The 16431-nt window shown below is 41.5% G+C and overlaps 1 protein-coding gene across 2 annotated transcripts in view; it reads right to left on the reverse strand.

Annotated features, from left to right (window-relative positions):
- Positions 1-4636: 4636 nt before the first annotated feature.
- The window catches only part of LOC130181362 (regulator of microtubule dynamics protein 2), a 31567-nt gene continuing 19772 nt past the window's right edge, over positions 4637-16431 (reverse strand). For both annotated transcript variants that reach the window (XM_056395523.1, XM_056395524.1), the window contains exons 6-11: positions 10931-11006; positions 10215-10292; positions 8715-8813; positions 7372-7425; positions 7181-7261; positions 4637-7098 (exon numbers count right to left, since the gene is read on the reverse strand). In XM_056395523.1, coding sequence (XP_056251498.1) covers positions 7045-7098; positions 7181-7261; positions 7372-7425; positions 8715-8813; positions 10215-10292; positions 10931-11006 — 442 coding nt within the window. In that variant the 3' untranslated portion in view covers positions 4637-7044. The remainder of the gene's footprint in view (positions 7099-7180; positions 7262-7371; positions 7426-8714; positions 8814-10214; positions 10293-10930; positions 11007-16431) is intronic.

Genomic DNA, 16431 nt, shown 5'->3' on the forward strand with positions numbered 1-16431 from the left:
GCATAATTAGCGTATGAATTCTTGACTTATGGCCAAATATGTGTTTTGTGTGCGACCTTGACCTTTGACCTTCGACCACCAAGTTCTCATCAGCTCATTCTTGATTCCATATGAATGTTTGGAGGCATAAACAGTTAGCTACCATAAATACATGCCGGTTAAAGGCAGGTAATCACTGTGTGGTTTTGGGTCATCCTAGATGAACGGTGACCAACGTGACAGAAACGTGGTGATATCTTTGGTCGTGGCTCCAAAACGTTGGTCCTGTGTCGCACTGTCAGGGTGGTTCAAAGATGGCTGTTGTCACGGTGACGCAACTTAAGATAGCCTGGGATAAAATTCTGACAGACAACGTGACTGCTGCTATGACTGACATCTACTAACCAACCAATCGGAACGCAGCCTGAAACGACGCACTCCATCAACGCGTTGCTAAGCACCATTGTTTACCATTAAAGCGGCACAGATGGGTTACATTTTTATTCTTGCACATTAACTGGCGTCATAGGATACGATTCAGTTAGTGTCATCATTGTCTGTCTCCTATATCAAATTAATGTCGTAACCAAGTTTATTAGATCCATGTTGCTCAGTGTGGCTGCAATGAACCTGCTGAAATCTCAGTCTGTACACGCCTGAAGATTTGGCACCAATGTGCCTCCGTATCTAATGCCGATCGGGCAGAGCTGATTAACACAGCGTTTCATACTGTCTCACCATGCACTCCTAAAAAAAAAAAAAAAAAAAATGCAACAAACTCCTGGCATGTTTCCAGGTCAGGTGGGAACAAAAGGGAAGTGTTTGGGAGATCCCTTTCCCTGCACAGCGTTTTATCTCACCCTGCCAGAACATCCTGTTCTTGATCAGCGAGAGGCTTGCAGCCAGCCAGCCAGACAACTTTTGGAGTGCGTGACAAATTCAGATAAAACCACAGTAGATGATTACTGATACGGCTCCCTCCACGCTCCCTTTCTCCCTTTTTACAAATACAATATTAAAACTGAAGACTAAATAGTGCCAGTGAAGTCATGTGTGGCACCGTTCCAGGCATAATCTAATGGGAAGGAAAACAACAAGTTTGCTTTTCCACGTCCTTGGTGAAATACAGAGTCAGACTAACAGACCATCAAACACAAATGAGCTAAAAAGTGTAGAGAAGCTGACGATGTCTTGCTTAATATGCCTGCTTCAGTGGGATAATAACTTAAGTTATAATTAAAGCCAATATCAGCCTTAAGAAATTATTGTTTTTGTTGCGTTTCCCTCCTTGTATTACAGCAATCTGAACATGGAAGCAAATATCTCATGTACAGGACAACCACAGAGCTTTTATTCTGAAAATTATGGAAATTAAACACTAGACTACGCAAAAGCTTGTAAATGGCTGGACTTTATGGTCAATGTGTGAAATCGAGGATGTAGTTGAAAACTGTTGTGGAACTGCTGTAAAACACTGACATCATTCTGCCTGGTGTCAGCTGGATTCAGCTCCTTATCTGTTTGCTTCTCTCCTCCTCTCTGTGCTCACATATACAGTCATATAATACAGCTGAATTCACAATAGAGCTGTTCTCACTTACATGTTTTTCTGTTCATGTTGTCAGACAACGGAACAAGTTTGAAATACCGACTGAAACTCGGCCCATCTCCACCTCCAAGACAACATATTAACTTTTTGAGGGAGACATTTTGCCTCTCACAGCGCACGGTCTCCGCCTGGGAAACAAACTGCTGCTCTACTACTCACTGAACAGAGACGATGCAGAAATGAAATGAGAAAAGAAATTCTCAAAATCTGGCAACAAATGCTCTAAGTTGGCAACACTGCACAGTGCAAACATCACCCCAGTAGAGACTGTTTGTGCCAATTCATATTGAAGAGCAACAGCTAAGGGGGAAATTGCAACACTCAGCCCGCTGACCAGTTGTGTAACTTCATCACTCACTTCTATCCCTCACTTTATCATGCAGTCAGTCAGTCAGTCAGTCAGTCAGTCAGCTGATTTTGATCAAATAGATTTTTATACATCATAATTGCAGCCATCACAGACAATGCTTCAAATGTGCATGTTGCTCCGTAGAAGCTACAAATTCCAAAAGACATAAACATGAATGTCACATGTTGCAGGTGCATTGTACGAGTTTGCTGGACACACATCATAAGAAGGGCTGTGGTGGAACAAGCCTGCTGGGAAAGATCAAATATTGCATGAAGAAGTGGTAAGACACATCTTATGTCATTACAGCTTAGACCTGTCAAGGCTGCATTAACAAGATTAGTTAATCTCTCCATTTAAGCTTGTATCCTGCATTGGCTGAGGATAAAACATGTACACATGCAGTGCATAAACACAACAAGACCCTTCAGCTGTTGGGTATGAGTTGTGTAACCTAGACATAGCTGAGCTTAGACTGTGAATGGAGGGATATGTGGAGATCTGAATGAATGTTAGCAAGATTGTACAGATGTGGAATTCAGAGAGAGATGGTTCCTGGCTGTTGTTGAGAGCTGATAGGAGCTCAGGAATGAAAGGAGAACAGCTCTGAAATGTCAACACTATGTTAGTTGAATTCTAAACAATGTAAAGACCAGGTTCAGCTGGTCAAGACAGAGTTCAGGTGAGGACCAGAGCAACGGAGTAGTGGGGTGTTGAAGGGATACCTGCATTAGTAGTTAGTTTTGAGACTGGTGGGTTGGTTGGGGTTAAAGGACATTTTTTGCTCATTTGCATTCTTGCAGAGTTGGATTGAGAAGATAAACACCAGTCTCAAATGTGCCTGTTAAATATGAGGCTACAGCCAGTTTATTTTAGCATAAAGACAGCTTAGCCTGGTCCGAAGTTAAAATTTGCTTATTAGCGCCCTTAAAACTCACTAATTAACACATTTTATCATTCATTCATTAGCCATACCACTTATCCTTTTTTGGTTGCAGAGGGGCGTGGAGCGTATCCTAGCTGACAATAGGAGGGCGCAGTACACCCTGGACAGGGCGCCAGTCTATCACAGGCCTGATGTAGAGACACAAATGATACACATTCATGTGACACACAGGACAGTTTAGAGTCTTTTTAACTAACCTGCATGTTTTTGGATTGTGGGTGGAAGCTGGGCCGGCAGGTTCAGACCATAAACTGTAAATAAAGATGGGCGTACCCTTTGTAACGTCACCTACAGGTTCCTGAAGAGCAGTTTTGAAGCTCACAGTGGGCTGCTCCACCGTCACCAACTTGGCAGTGCCTGAATCCACCCAAACCCTGGCTAATCCAAAAATGGGCAAAGAGTGTGTGGAACTGAGACTTCGGTGAATGCCAGTCTGTGGAAAGCATACGCTCACCCACCTGTCAAAGAGGCCACGCCCTCAATTATGCTGAACTTTACAAGAATGTAAACAGGTGAGTTATATAAAAATTCAACCCCTGTACAGTTGTCATGAAGGAGGAAATTAGCTGTAGAGACCAAAACCATTTTTGTACCAGGCTGTAAACATGTTTATTTCTGTTGTAAAGTTGGACATTTTAACATGGGAGTCTAAGGGGATTGACTCACTTTTGGAATCAGCCTCAAGTGGTCATCAGACGAACTGCAGTTTTTATAGTTTTTGTATAGACTAAAGAAACAAGGTATAACATGTTAATTGGTGAGTTTTAGAGGTGCTGGTAGGCGAATCTTGTTGCTTTTCGTTACCTACATGATTTTTGATTTGGTTTTTGTTACTTATATAGTATAGTATAGAGTGGTATTGATATTCAGAAAGAAAATAAGTGAATTTCCCAAAATATTCTTTAACTCTGGCTCTGACTAGAACCACCTTAAGAGTTTGCAGTTACACTAAAGTCTATGTGTGCCTGAGACTGAGACAAAGTGGCATTAAAACAGAAGTCCAAGAAAACTGCACGGAAAGAGAAGAGAAGATTTTCACTTGCTCACGACAGACAGCAGTCCTGAAAGAGCATCTACCTGCCTCTTCTGTCTGGAATTTGAACTACCCCACAAAGAAAACCTGAAAGCCTTATACAGCATGAGGTCTGTTCTTATACGCCAGCATGTATAGACATCAAGATTAGATGCAATCACACACAGAGACATGCTATATGATCCCTGTGAATAAGTATAAAACACTAAAAGGTTTCCTTCATATTTAAGAGAAAACAGCTGCTAGGGATTTCTGTGGCTGTGTCAACTGAGGTTTTCTGATTAAAGTGCACGGGAAGCTAATAAAAATCAGTCTTCATGACTGTATAAACAAACACCTGTGCTCATTTGGGAGGCACCTATTTAGAGTGGGAAAGAAATGCTGAAACATGACTAGACTGGCGAGACATTGGCCTGAATCTGATCCAGTAACTAATTCCCAATTGGCCTGGCACAAAATGTACAGTCTGGGGAGAAGGGAATGGATGTCTTAAAACTTTATACTCAAGCAGGAGCCTGCTGCTCAGTACATTTTTGTTGATTCTGGATCAAGATCAGTTTAGTTTATAACAAAAATCACTGTAAAAATTTAATTAGAAACTACAGATTACATAAACTGTTTGCAGAATGTCTTACTCATAAACAGCAATAAAACTAACGCGCACACAAACAAGCTTAGAAACTTAAACAAGCAAGACAAATGACAACCGGCCAATTCCTATTAGGATTGCACAGATTTAATTATAGCCAGTACCATAAATCATTCAGTGCACACTGCCTATGATACTGTTATAATATTATAACAGTTCAGTATAATCTCTATGTAGTGTATCAGATATGATATAACCTTGATGAATATTTTACTCTGCTTTGGCATTTCAAAAGAAATCAAATACATTCATGGTGCTGGTAGAAAAACGTGTAAAGTGACAGATAAAAACAGTTATTGTAATTTTCCCAATGCAGGTATCATTAAAACATAAAATTAAATATCGTTAACCAGACTGTAAATTAATAAAAATCCTCAAAGACAAATCTCCAGAGTAAACAAAACTAAAAGTTTCACACAATATCCAAGTCTAAAATGCATCACACACGACAAACAATCACATAATAATTAGGAATGACTTAAATTAAATTTTCGACCATTATTTCAGATTTCAGTGGCATTATCTTGCCTGGAATGTTTTCACATGCACCATCACATCATGCTACAGCTACAGATCTGCCTCCCTGCTTCACTCATAACAGTTTTACTACAGAGCCATCGGTCCAACAGCAGAGTCAGTGGCTCCATTTACACGCACACAGTCATCTAATCATGTTTGTTCTTCAGTCGACTAATGAAGCCTGAGCATCATAATTTGTCACTTCAGGTATAAAAGTGAATCACTCTGTGGATGTTTTTTACACTAACTGAAACATGAGCAAAACCTCAACTGAACCTAAACTGGGATAATTAGATGTTGTATATATGAATTGTAACAGGAGCTTTCTATAAACATTTCACCCTTTTTTTTTTTTTTTTACCGCTATGTGGAAAAGTTTATAATAAAACAGATTGTCTCAATAGAACAGATTTAGGATTAAAAACAATAAGAGAAATAAAATGTCAGAGAATCAGAGCTCCAAGAAGTGAGACGTGAAAAATCTAATGATTTAGGAAAAACCTTCCTGAAAGGCTCCAACAGGAACTCTGGATTCAAATGAAGTTTTGCTCAAAAACACCTGTACAGGTACAGGTCACTGGAATCTTTCACTGGGTTCTTTGCTAAACCCTTCATACATGTTTTTTTTTTTTTTTTTTTCAATGATCTGGCGAACATACAAACGAGCACATTATCCACAGGACTCAGTCTCAGATTTTGACCCACAGTCAATTGAGAACCAGGGTTTAAAAAATGTGAGGAGTGACATTCATGTCATATAAGTAAACTGTGATATAAACATTTGTAAAAAGTCCAGAGTAAAATGATTCAGTGAAGGTTGTTGACATACAGTGAATTCAGAAAGTGTTCAGCACGTCACGTTTTTCATTTTGTTACGCAGCTTCATGCTAAAATAAAATACAATTACCTCATCAATCTACACTCAATACCCCATAATGACAAGCTCAACGCCTCGACACAATCCTGTCTCTGATCGGCATTGTCAGCTGTGAGACCTTTTATAGACAGGTGTGTGTCTTTCTAGATCATGTCCAGTCAGCTGAATAAATTCCACCTGTTTACCTGTGGTAAACAGGTGGACTCCAGTTGAGGTGCAGAAACATCTCAGAGATGATCAAGAGAAATGTTGAGAAAATGTGTCATAGCAAAGTGTCTGAATACTATACTATTTCAGTTTTTTCTTTTTAATTAAAAATTTATTTTTAATTTTGTATTTATTTTAGCATTAGACTGCAACATAACAAAAATACATGAGTTTGCTGCATGATCAAATGATTCTGCATGAAGTCTGCATGTAAATGTAGCCACTGAGCATTGCAGCTGGTCTGAATGACGGCAGAGTGAAGAGGGCAAGGGTTCGTCCAGTGGTCACGGCATTCCAAGATCTTTGTTTGGGTGCGCCATTGTCTGATGTGCTTTTGTTATTGCCACTTGAATGTGTGGTGGGGAGACACAACAAAAAACAGGACGGAAGAGGAAGGAACAGCAAGTCCCATGAGTCACTGTCGCAAAAAGTGACAGGTCTTTGTTGTCAAGGAAACTCGGAGCAAACGGATTTCAGATAGAAAGTCTGCTACACGCTGCGGTACAGTAGACACAAATACTAACAATCACAGGGAGTTGATTAATGATTAATCCAATTTCTACAACTAGGTGTTTGAAGTTTTCCACCATTAAAAGAAGTTTTTATAACAACACGACATTTGAATAAAAGTCTGATTTAAAAGTTCAGGATGGCTCTGACTGTGGTACCCTATTGCTCCCATTGGTGATAAAATGCCACGTCACACCTCCCTCCACTCACAGAGTGAATTAACACGATGGCCTTTCAGTACACACTATATCACCACACACACACGCACACGCACACATGCACACACGCACACACACACACACACACACACACACACACACACAGGGAAAATAAATGTCAAACAGAATGATCCACTGTGCTGTGTCGTCACACTCCGAGCGCTGGGCAGAGCAAGTCCAGCTCCTTCTGTGCCTCTTCATCCTGAGGAAAAACAAACAACTGCAGAAAAACAGAAGGAAGATGGATGTAAATACAGAACTGTGATGACAGTGACGAGGTCTACCTCTTTGGAGGCGGCATTCATTGAACAAGCAGCTTCACACATCTTCCGAGCTTTTTCCGTCTGCCCCAGGTCTTTGTAGCACTGCCGAAGAAAATAATAGAAACTCACTGCATTTTTTTTGTCCCTGTAGGTTCCCACAGAGCGGCCCATGTTTTACAAGACAACCGTGACCTAAAGTTTCTGGTACTAACCTTGGCCAGAAACACGTAGTTGAGTTTAGAATATCCTGGTTGGATCTCCTCAACCTGAATGAAAACCACAGATAAAAAAAAGGTTTTGGTCCATTAGATAAATACTCTACAACTGTATGTATAACATGTTTAAGAAAAGTCACCAGTAAAGCTATAATGGTAGCTGCTGGTATAAACATTACATATTTACTAATTGTTTAGATTTCAGTGCCTGTATTTAAATAAGGACACTGATCTTCACACATGAATGTTTTATCTGTATCAGAAAAAGCCAAGGACAAGAGACATTGTGCTTGACTCATCCTGACTCTTCCTCCTTTGCACCACCACAGTTAGTCAAGTACAGATAACCACAGGTTAGAAGCTGGGGATCTGCTACTGCCTCGTAGGATGTGTTTGTTAAAGCTTGACAGTCTCACCGGAGGCTCTCCTCCAGTGTCACGAGCGACGTGTCGTAACAGGACCGCTTGTGAGGAGGACGTGAGGAGGAGGCAAGCACGTAGGAATACTGGCCAGAAGCAAAATTAATTTCTCTACTATATAAACATACAAAATGTGGGAACACAGATTAAGACTTTCTACACTAGAGGCAAGTTTACGTTAAACAATCAGGACAGCTCAGGGGAGCTGTGAACTGTATGAAAATAAAAACATCAGCCTCTATATCAGTTCCTACTTTTGTGTAATTATTCTCTATTCTCACCTGTGGTTAACACTCTGGTGTCTGCGGCTGAGAGAATCACTGTGTGCTGCGTAGTGTGGTCCCACCTCCCACCTTGTTCAATGTGCCAGTGCACGACAAGCCACCAAAACAAAACACCATGTCGGCCTTTTACAAAGTGCGTGACACTGATATAACGTGCACCTCCTGCAATGCATGACAAAAATGATTGGCCGATCTAACTCACAGATGATCTGTATCGGCAGCAAAAAAACGTGATTGCGGCGGCATCACTAGCGATTCCCGTCCCGCCTACTCCCATCGATTTCTTCCCCCTGTCCCGTCCAAGTCATGTGATGATTAGTGAAATTGACTCCTATCCTGCAGGAATCCCATGACCCACAGGATTCTCTAAAAATTGTCAGCCTCTAATTCCCCCTTCAGGTCGTGTTTGTGCAGGTGTGCACAGGTGAGAGGAACACTTTTAAGATTTATTCCTATTTGTATGACACATTGCGTCTTGCCCCTTTCTGTGACGGCAAGCTTTTCACATGTATTTTTAATGAGGGGAGAAACAACTATAAACACTTTAATTCAGCTGTGGAGGACACATTGTAAGAGTTAGTTAGTTTTGAGCCTACTCGATCCCCAGACTGAAGTAAAAAAAAAAGGAAAAAAGTACCTTAAGAAAATTCTTCAGTGCATCATCAACTGTAGCGCTCGGAGGGTCTCCAAATAATGTGGCCGCAACTTTCCTCTCAAGCCATGATAACTGAGCCACCTGCAAAACAACCAACCACCTTAGGTTAAAAGACAGCACAGCATTAGTTTGAGAGTGAATGAACACCAGGCTGAAAAGAAGAGTTTCACTGCCCTCTCTGGTTGAAAGTTTCAGGCCTATTTCACATGCTGGGTGTGGTTGTGTGTGGTCAGAAATGTGCTTTGTTTCCAGGTGTAACCACACCCAACGAGTACACCCGTACTTCACTGCAGCAAGACAGCAAGTGAAACCACTGGAGGTCAGCTAAAACAAGATTTCAAGTGGTGTTAAGTTACTCTTTAAGACGTTAATGAGCAGTTGTGAATAACAATGGCCAACAACTTCTGATTCCTAAAAACATCCGCATCGTATCGGATTTCCAAAGTAAAACCAACAATTGAATTTCTCAGGTCTTGCTGAGGCATGTCGCTGCCATCTCTGGAGATATAATATAATGTGGAGGTTTTTCACTTCAGTAATTATGTCTCTGAGCAACCAACCGTAAAACCAAGTGCTTCAGCAGTTAACGGAAACAAAGTTAATGAATTTCTAGGCAGATAGGTTACATATCGTTTTTCTAAACTACTCCCTGCCAGAAAAACAACATTTCCAGACTGCGACTTCCCCAGCATTTCCATTACCTCCAGTTCCCTGTGCATTGATACTTTTCTACTGACACTTTTTTCGCAGAAGATGATAATGGCCAGAAGAAGGCTTGGGTCAAACATGCAATGTTCCCGACTCACACCATTCATCAGAGCGATGTCTAATTGCAGGTGTAGTGTTGCTCTGGCGTCATCACGGGACCTTTCAAACAGAACCGCTGGCTGAATGCAAACAGTGGATCATTGTTGAACATCAATACAACACAGAGCCCATAAAACTCAATCCCTGAAAATATCAGGTGTTACTGCTCCATGAAATTTGCACAGTAACGCACTCATTCTCTGGGCCCAACAGCACAGGTGAGTATTATATCATTTTATCAGAGCAATCTCTGTAATAGCCTCCTACCTTTCAGGATCTTAGTTTGACAAGTTATGTTACAAACAGCTCATGAAACAAGGGGAACAGTGAACAGAACATCTGTAAACCTTTATATCTAAATAACGATAATTTGACACCACATAAAATAATGACAGTGATTAAATGACTAGCAGACAAGACATGATGATCAAAGAAACAATCATGAGCTGCATCAAAAACAACTGTCTCCACTGTACAAGCATGAATGGAAACAGGAGGAAAATATCTCCATGGTACAATATTACATCGCAAATCAGGGAAATCTAAACAGTGGGAACGAATGGGGGGGGGGGTCATGGGTGGGTTAGCAAATGTCAGCCTCAACAAATTCACTGTCTGCCGATGTGAGTAGAGACGAGAGAGACAGATGTGTTGTGTGTCAGGAGGGTCACATACAGCGTAGCACCAGCGGCCCAGCAGGTAGTAGGACATGGGGTCTTGCGGCTTCAGCTCGATGGCTTTATCCAGATGATCCTGGGAGAGGAGACCGACAGGCAGACAGACAGACAGACAGACAGACAGACAGACAGACAGACAGACAGACAGACAGACAGACAGACAGACAGACAGACGAGAAGATTTTCACTGTTGATTCATGACACGGCTGCTGTTTCACTGCCTTCTGTTCTGACCTGATCTGTCCTGCTTCACCAACCCACAAGTATTTCACAAACACCTCACACACGCGATCTCGCAGAGCGACCACACACTCCAGGTTTGTCACGCACCCTCCCTCCCACATTCTTTTCCATTCTCCTTCTCTCTCTGATTCAGGTGGGGGTTTTTTCTGCGTCTTCCCTCTCCAGCTCTCTATCTCTTTCTCTTTCACCTGTCAAGAGTTTTGCAGGTACACAGTGTTTGAGGGAAGCTGCTGACAGAAGATAAAATGCTACGTGCCGTTGTTCCACACTCTGTCTTATGCAACTGAATGACTATAGGAGTGGCTTAAGTGATATGAGTAGCCATTCCCCCTCTACTCTAAGTTCAGGGGAGAAACAGTGTCCCATACGTATATGAAAAATGTACACATAAAATAGTGCAAGCATTTCATTTAATAGCCACTCCAACTCACACAACATATGATGAGAAAACTGTGTTAGACAACAACTTACCTTAAAGATGTATCCGTTCTTTATCTTGTTCTGTACTGTGTCATATTCTGCCATAATTCCACACATGATGGCGTACCTGTGCAGAGAAAATATATGTTGATGTCAGCTGTCTGCAGGTTATAGCATACCGTTTGGCACATTATTTGCAGTTTTCACAGACATTTTATCCCAGAAAAAAATGGGAGAAAATGTTAATAAATAACGTAAGCTATAAAAGAGAAAAAAAAAAACTGCTGTGGTAAAAATATGTATGTTATTGTGTTTTTTAATCCAATTTTCAGTTTTTAAACCACACTGGGATGAACAAACAGGCATTTTTTTTGCTTTAAAGAGGTGAAACTGAAAGGAGCCTAGTTGTGATGCTCCAACACCACTCTGCTTCAAATTCACACAGTGTGAGACACAGATTTAATCATCATATTAATCAAAGGCTGCTTGTTGGACGGTTGAATACTGTCTCACTGTGACACTCTTTGCCCACACTTTTCCGACATCAGAATTGGTTGTGTGCTGGATCCGTGTGACGCTTTTCAGTTCTACACGCCCCATAAAAAATGAAAAACTGAATTCAATTTTCAAATTTTCAATATTGAATTTTTTATGTGGAAAATGTAACTGAGTAGCGTTACACAGACCGTGCTGCGTCTAACAATTTCTGAGACTAAGACTAAGAATCCGTTAAACATGCCGACTTCAAACCGCCACTCTCTTGTGTTTCTTAATTTTTCGTGTGTACAAACAAGGACAGCACTGTGAATGACTTTGAGCAATGACTGTGTGACAGTGTGTGCTATCATCCTTAACTTTGAACGACTGTTGCGTTGTGCCCCTTTCTAGCTTTTCGCCCGGTTTTCAAGTGTGGCTGTTTGGACCGGCTGTAAACACTTGTTCCTTGGGAAGTGGACCATCATGTGTTGGGGATCAAATATCTTGCACAAGGGCACCTCATCGCCATTCCTTAATCAAGCAACTTGGATCTTTGACATTGCTTGACAAGATCATTTGTGTCCTCATTTTGACACATTATAATACAGACAGTATAAATATCAGTGGAAGTTGCAAAAGAATTTAATTATTTTCATCACACCATTAAGTCACCAAAGAATCTTATTATGCTCTGTTGATAATGTACAATATTGGAAACCCAAACTCCAACTTGTAGAATGTCACATTTTTTGACAACATGGACTTAATATAAACTCTAGGATTTAAGACAGCAACAGACCCAGTCCTGACTGACTACAGTACAGAAGTCCAGTAGTTAAGTTTTGCATAGGTGGGAGGATTGGAGAGTAATTTGGCACCACCTTTCAGTCACACCGCCTTTTCTCTGGGTCACTAACAATGAGTCGCTGAAAAACCTCAACATTCAATGTTCCCTAACAAGACTCCTCATTAGACAACATCAGCAGAGATAAGCTGCTTCACCTTGCTCTCTCACTCACTAATTAATACACCGACTTGGACCAGCGGACAGGTGGAGGGGAAACAAGGAGCGAGTTCAGCTTCGGGATCTGTAAGTCAGCATGACGCTGAGGGTTTGGAGAGGAGAGGAGAGAGCTGATCAAAGTCTTTTCACCGCGAGGCTGCTTTAATCCTGCTGGTACTCTGTCAAACACCACCGAGTGACATAAACACCTTTTTATTTGAAGGATCAGCGTGTACAAAGGTCATCTGACAGTGTCGTCTGACATGGTGGTGCTGATGGTAGATGGAATCTGTGTGCACTGAGGTGTCTGGTATGTGTGAATGGATTTTTTTTTTTTTTTTTTTTTTTAAACAGGGCATGATTTGGAGGTGGGCTACTGTTCTCTGCAGTCACTCTCACCCATTTCTGTCTCTGGATAGTGATCAGGCGCAGCGTGCCGACACAAATTACAACACCAAGAAAAAAAGGAGATGTAGTGAATTGTGAAAGAGTGCAAATTATATTACACGATTACCAGGTAATTACAAAATGAAGATAATGTTAGATACAATCAGTAGTAAAAAACTGTGATTTGACTTCAGCCAAAAATGCTCCATCTCGTAAGTGATCAAAATGTACAAAAAAAAAAACAAACACACACATGATTCAGCAGATTGCAATTGGGTGAAAAATACAAACATTAATCTTCGTGCTAACCACCATTACTGTAGGTGGTGTGGAAAATTAAGTCATAAGACAAGTACTAACCACATCAGCATGACGTGCCCTAAATAGTCTCTATAAAGCAAACAAAGGCAGAAGAATTGTGTGTAACTGTAACTAAAAAGATCAGTGTTTATTTTCTCAAGGTAACACGGGGCGCGGCCGCTCTGCCGCTGGTTGGCGCTCGATGAGTGGAGAGATCCACAACATCACAGGAACAGAGATGCTATCTGTCTGCAGTTGTGCTGCTTGGCTTCCAATCAAAACAGACTTCTGGATGTAAAGGCTTTGAACAAATCCATCACCGGTGACTAAATATCTGCTCTGAGGAAATGGAGCTAGAACTCAGCCGGTTCTCACTTGGCCACATCATTTTAATCCAATTTTGAGCTTCACTCATACAAACAGTGAGAGTGTCCAGTGGTTCCACAATCTGGCTACATGAAACAATTCAAGCAAAGTGAGAAAATCAAAGCGACAGTGGCTCAAAAATTATTGATAAAGAGCGTGAACAATTATCGCTTGGAGCTGGGGCATTGGAACAACATTTAACAAAAATATAGGTGACCATTGCATCATTTAACTATTTTGAGCCACATTGAGCCACGTTGTCAGTCCCCTTCTTTAGTCTGGACTTCAATATCTTAACAGCTATTGGATGGATTGCCATGAAATATGACATTCACATGATGGAGACTAGAGGTCTTGAAGGAAATGGCTCAACAACAATTGAATCCAATATCATGAATTTTGGTACTACAGACATACATGTCCTCCTCAGGATAAAATGTAAAACTTCCTTTATCTTATAGCTCCATCAACATCATCATCACCAAACCTTCACTTTGTCCAGTTCTTTGGTTTATGGCCAAATACCTGCAAAACTAATGACAGTCAGCCTCAGCTGCAACATGTCTTTAGTGCTAACTAGCAACGATTAGCTTGCTAACATGCTAAAATAATATGGTAAACATTGTCTGCCAAACATCAGCATGTTAGCATTTTGAGGCATTTTAGCATGCTGACATTAGCTAATAGAAATATCTCTAGTTGCAGCCTTATGCAATATGCTGTTTTAATTATACATATAATAAATGATAACATAACTTTTCCTAATTTATAAACAAGAAGAGGTCCTAGTTTGTCTTTTCTCCTTGGAATCACCCATAATGCTCTAGTCCATAATGAACTAATGAGCTCAGCTAGCTACAATCTTCCTTGAGGAGCAATGCTAACCAGTTAGTCATTCCTCTCTTAGCAGCATGCTGCGATATGCTGATGTGAATAAAAGCAATAAATCTTAGTGAGATGAGGAAAGCAACCAGAGCAGCATACCACAGAGGAATAGTAATCATAAATGAGACTGAACGTTACCCAGGTGAGGGCTGTGGGAGAGATTGCTCAACATCCTGGCTACTGTAAGACATACTTCTACTTCCCTCACATTGGCGAGCTGTAACATTATTCAGCATGTGGCAATTCTGGCAGTGCTTACTGAGAAGTATGTAAACCCAGGAGTGCCAGTGACAGAGCTACTCATGATTGGACCATTATATAATAGTGTTGGATCATCACCGCACCTGGACTTTCCCCTATGGAGTTAGCATCAAAATAAACCCTCATCCTGTGTTTCTGTTTTCTATGTTTATAATTTACAAAAAGGTTAAAGATGAGGGTTAGGGTTTTTTTTTTCCCCTGCAGGAGATGGTGTGTGTTTTGTTTTTGGTCTTATGCAACACATCTATTGTTGCAGGCCTTAAGTCGAGAGGCAGAGGTAGGGGCGGAGAGAGGTAAGGGGAGGGAGCGAATAAGGAGATGGGATGTGAAGGTGTAGAGGTGTGTCTACTCTCAGGTGCCTACCTGCTGTTGTTAATCCTTTCCTTTCTTCTCTGAGTTGAAATACTATCTCTCCTTGACTGTCTAAGGCAAGAGAAGGGAAATATCAAGAGGAGGAGGAAAGGTGGGCTGCAGCAAAACATGACAAAAGGGGAAGATAAGAAGGACAGAACACTTAAATGTACAAGGTTTGTGCACGTTTTTTACCGCGGCTCAGTGAAATCCCCTACTCTAATGGGCAAAAACAAAAGGGCCTAAGTGTCAGCTGCTCGGTGGAAACAGCAGATTGATTTCAGCCTTCAAATCCAAACATAGAGAGCTCATTCAAAAACAAAGATGGGCCAGGGCAAGACTCCACGCTAAAACTTGTACAGAAACAGGAGGAGGAACTTGAGGAATTCAAGGACAACCTGTGTGAGACAATGTGTGGGAGTGTGTGAAGTGTGCCGATATACTCAGTCTATGACAGAACGAGCTGATAGTGTTTTCTTTACATGGGAGGTGGGATTTGTGGCTGTGTGTCAAGTGTTCCCACAGCGAGGTCTGAAGTTCACGCACACACACAGGGTTTCCACAGATACCGGGAACAGAGCACAATGCTGCCACGGTGACACTAACGATGACTGCGGCAAATAGAGGCACGTGTTTGAAATTAAAGTATTCTTTGTGGAGGTCAAAGTGACCCCACTACACCCCCCACCCCCCTCCTCTGACTGGCACTGCCACAGGCTCCCTGCTTAATCCATGGGCCTTTGTACCATCAGAGAGGCCCTATAGTCAGGGATTTCCAGGGGCTGAATTCACACGGTGGGATCATTGAAAACGCACCTATAAACAAAGCCGGCGATACAAAAATGCAATCACATCTCCCAGCCGTCAGCAAGACCAGATTATACAAATAGGCCTCACACTCACTGTCACGAAAGCACCTCGTGTAACACAGTAGAGGTATATCTTCCTCACTCACTCACACAAAGGCAAAAACACAACTCACACTACAGTATATCCCACACTATCCACACACCAGCTCTCTTTAGTGAAGTGGTTTACTAGAAAGATCTGCGACACATTACCGGACAGCTTCTAAAGAATGAAACCTGAGAGAGGAGAGGTGGAGGTGTCTACTCTGACATGCACAGGGAATTAAAAACTTCAGCAGGTGACAGCGTGGAGAGGTGTGTAGATGCTGATTGTATCCATCTGAGTGGTGCTCTTTGAGTTAGTCAAGTGCCTCCATACACAGACAACTTCAAAAGAGTCCTCACCCACCTCTCCTGGGAGAAGTACAGAGATTTGGTGCATGACAGAGTGGGAAAGTACCTGTAATCTGTTGTGAGGTGATAACTGTTGGACATCACATTCATTCATTCATCACTTCAGGTCTTCAAACGGCCAGTGCACAAGCAATGTTTTACTGTTTAACAAATGTTTTACTTCCAGCTGCACATCAGTAGTTTTCAACAGATGGAAGTTTTGGGTTATTTAGTGTAATCCCTGGTTACTGTGTAACAATCTGAGACCTTTCACTGTGGCC

The sequence above is a fragment of the Seriola aureovittata genome, chromosome 14 (assembly GCF_021018895.1).
Source record: "Seriola aureovittata isolate HTS-2021-v1 ecotype China chromosome 14, ASM2101889v1, whole genome shotgun sequence".
NCBI lineage: Eukaryota > Metazoa > Chordata > Actinopteri > Carangiformes > Carangidae > Seriola > Seriola aureovittata.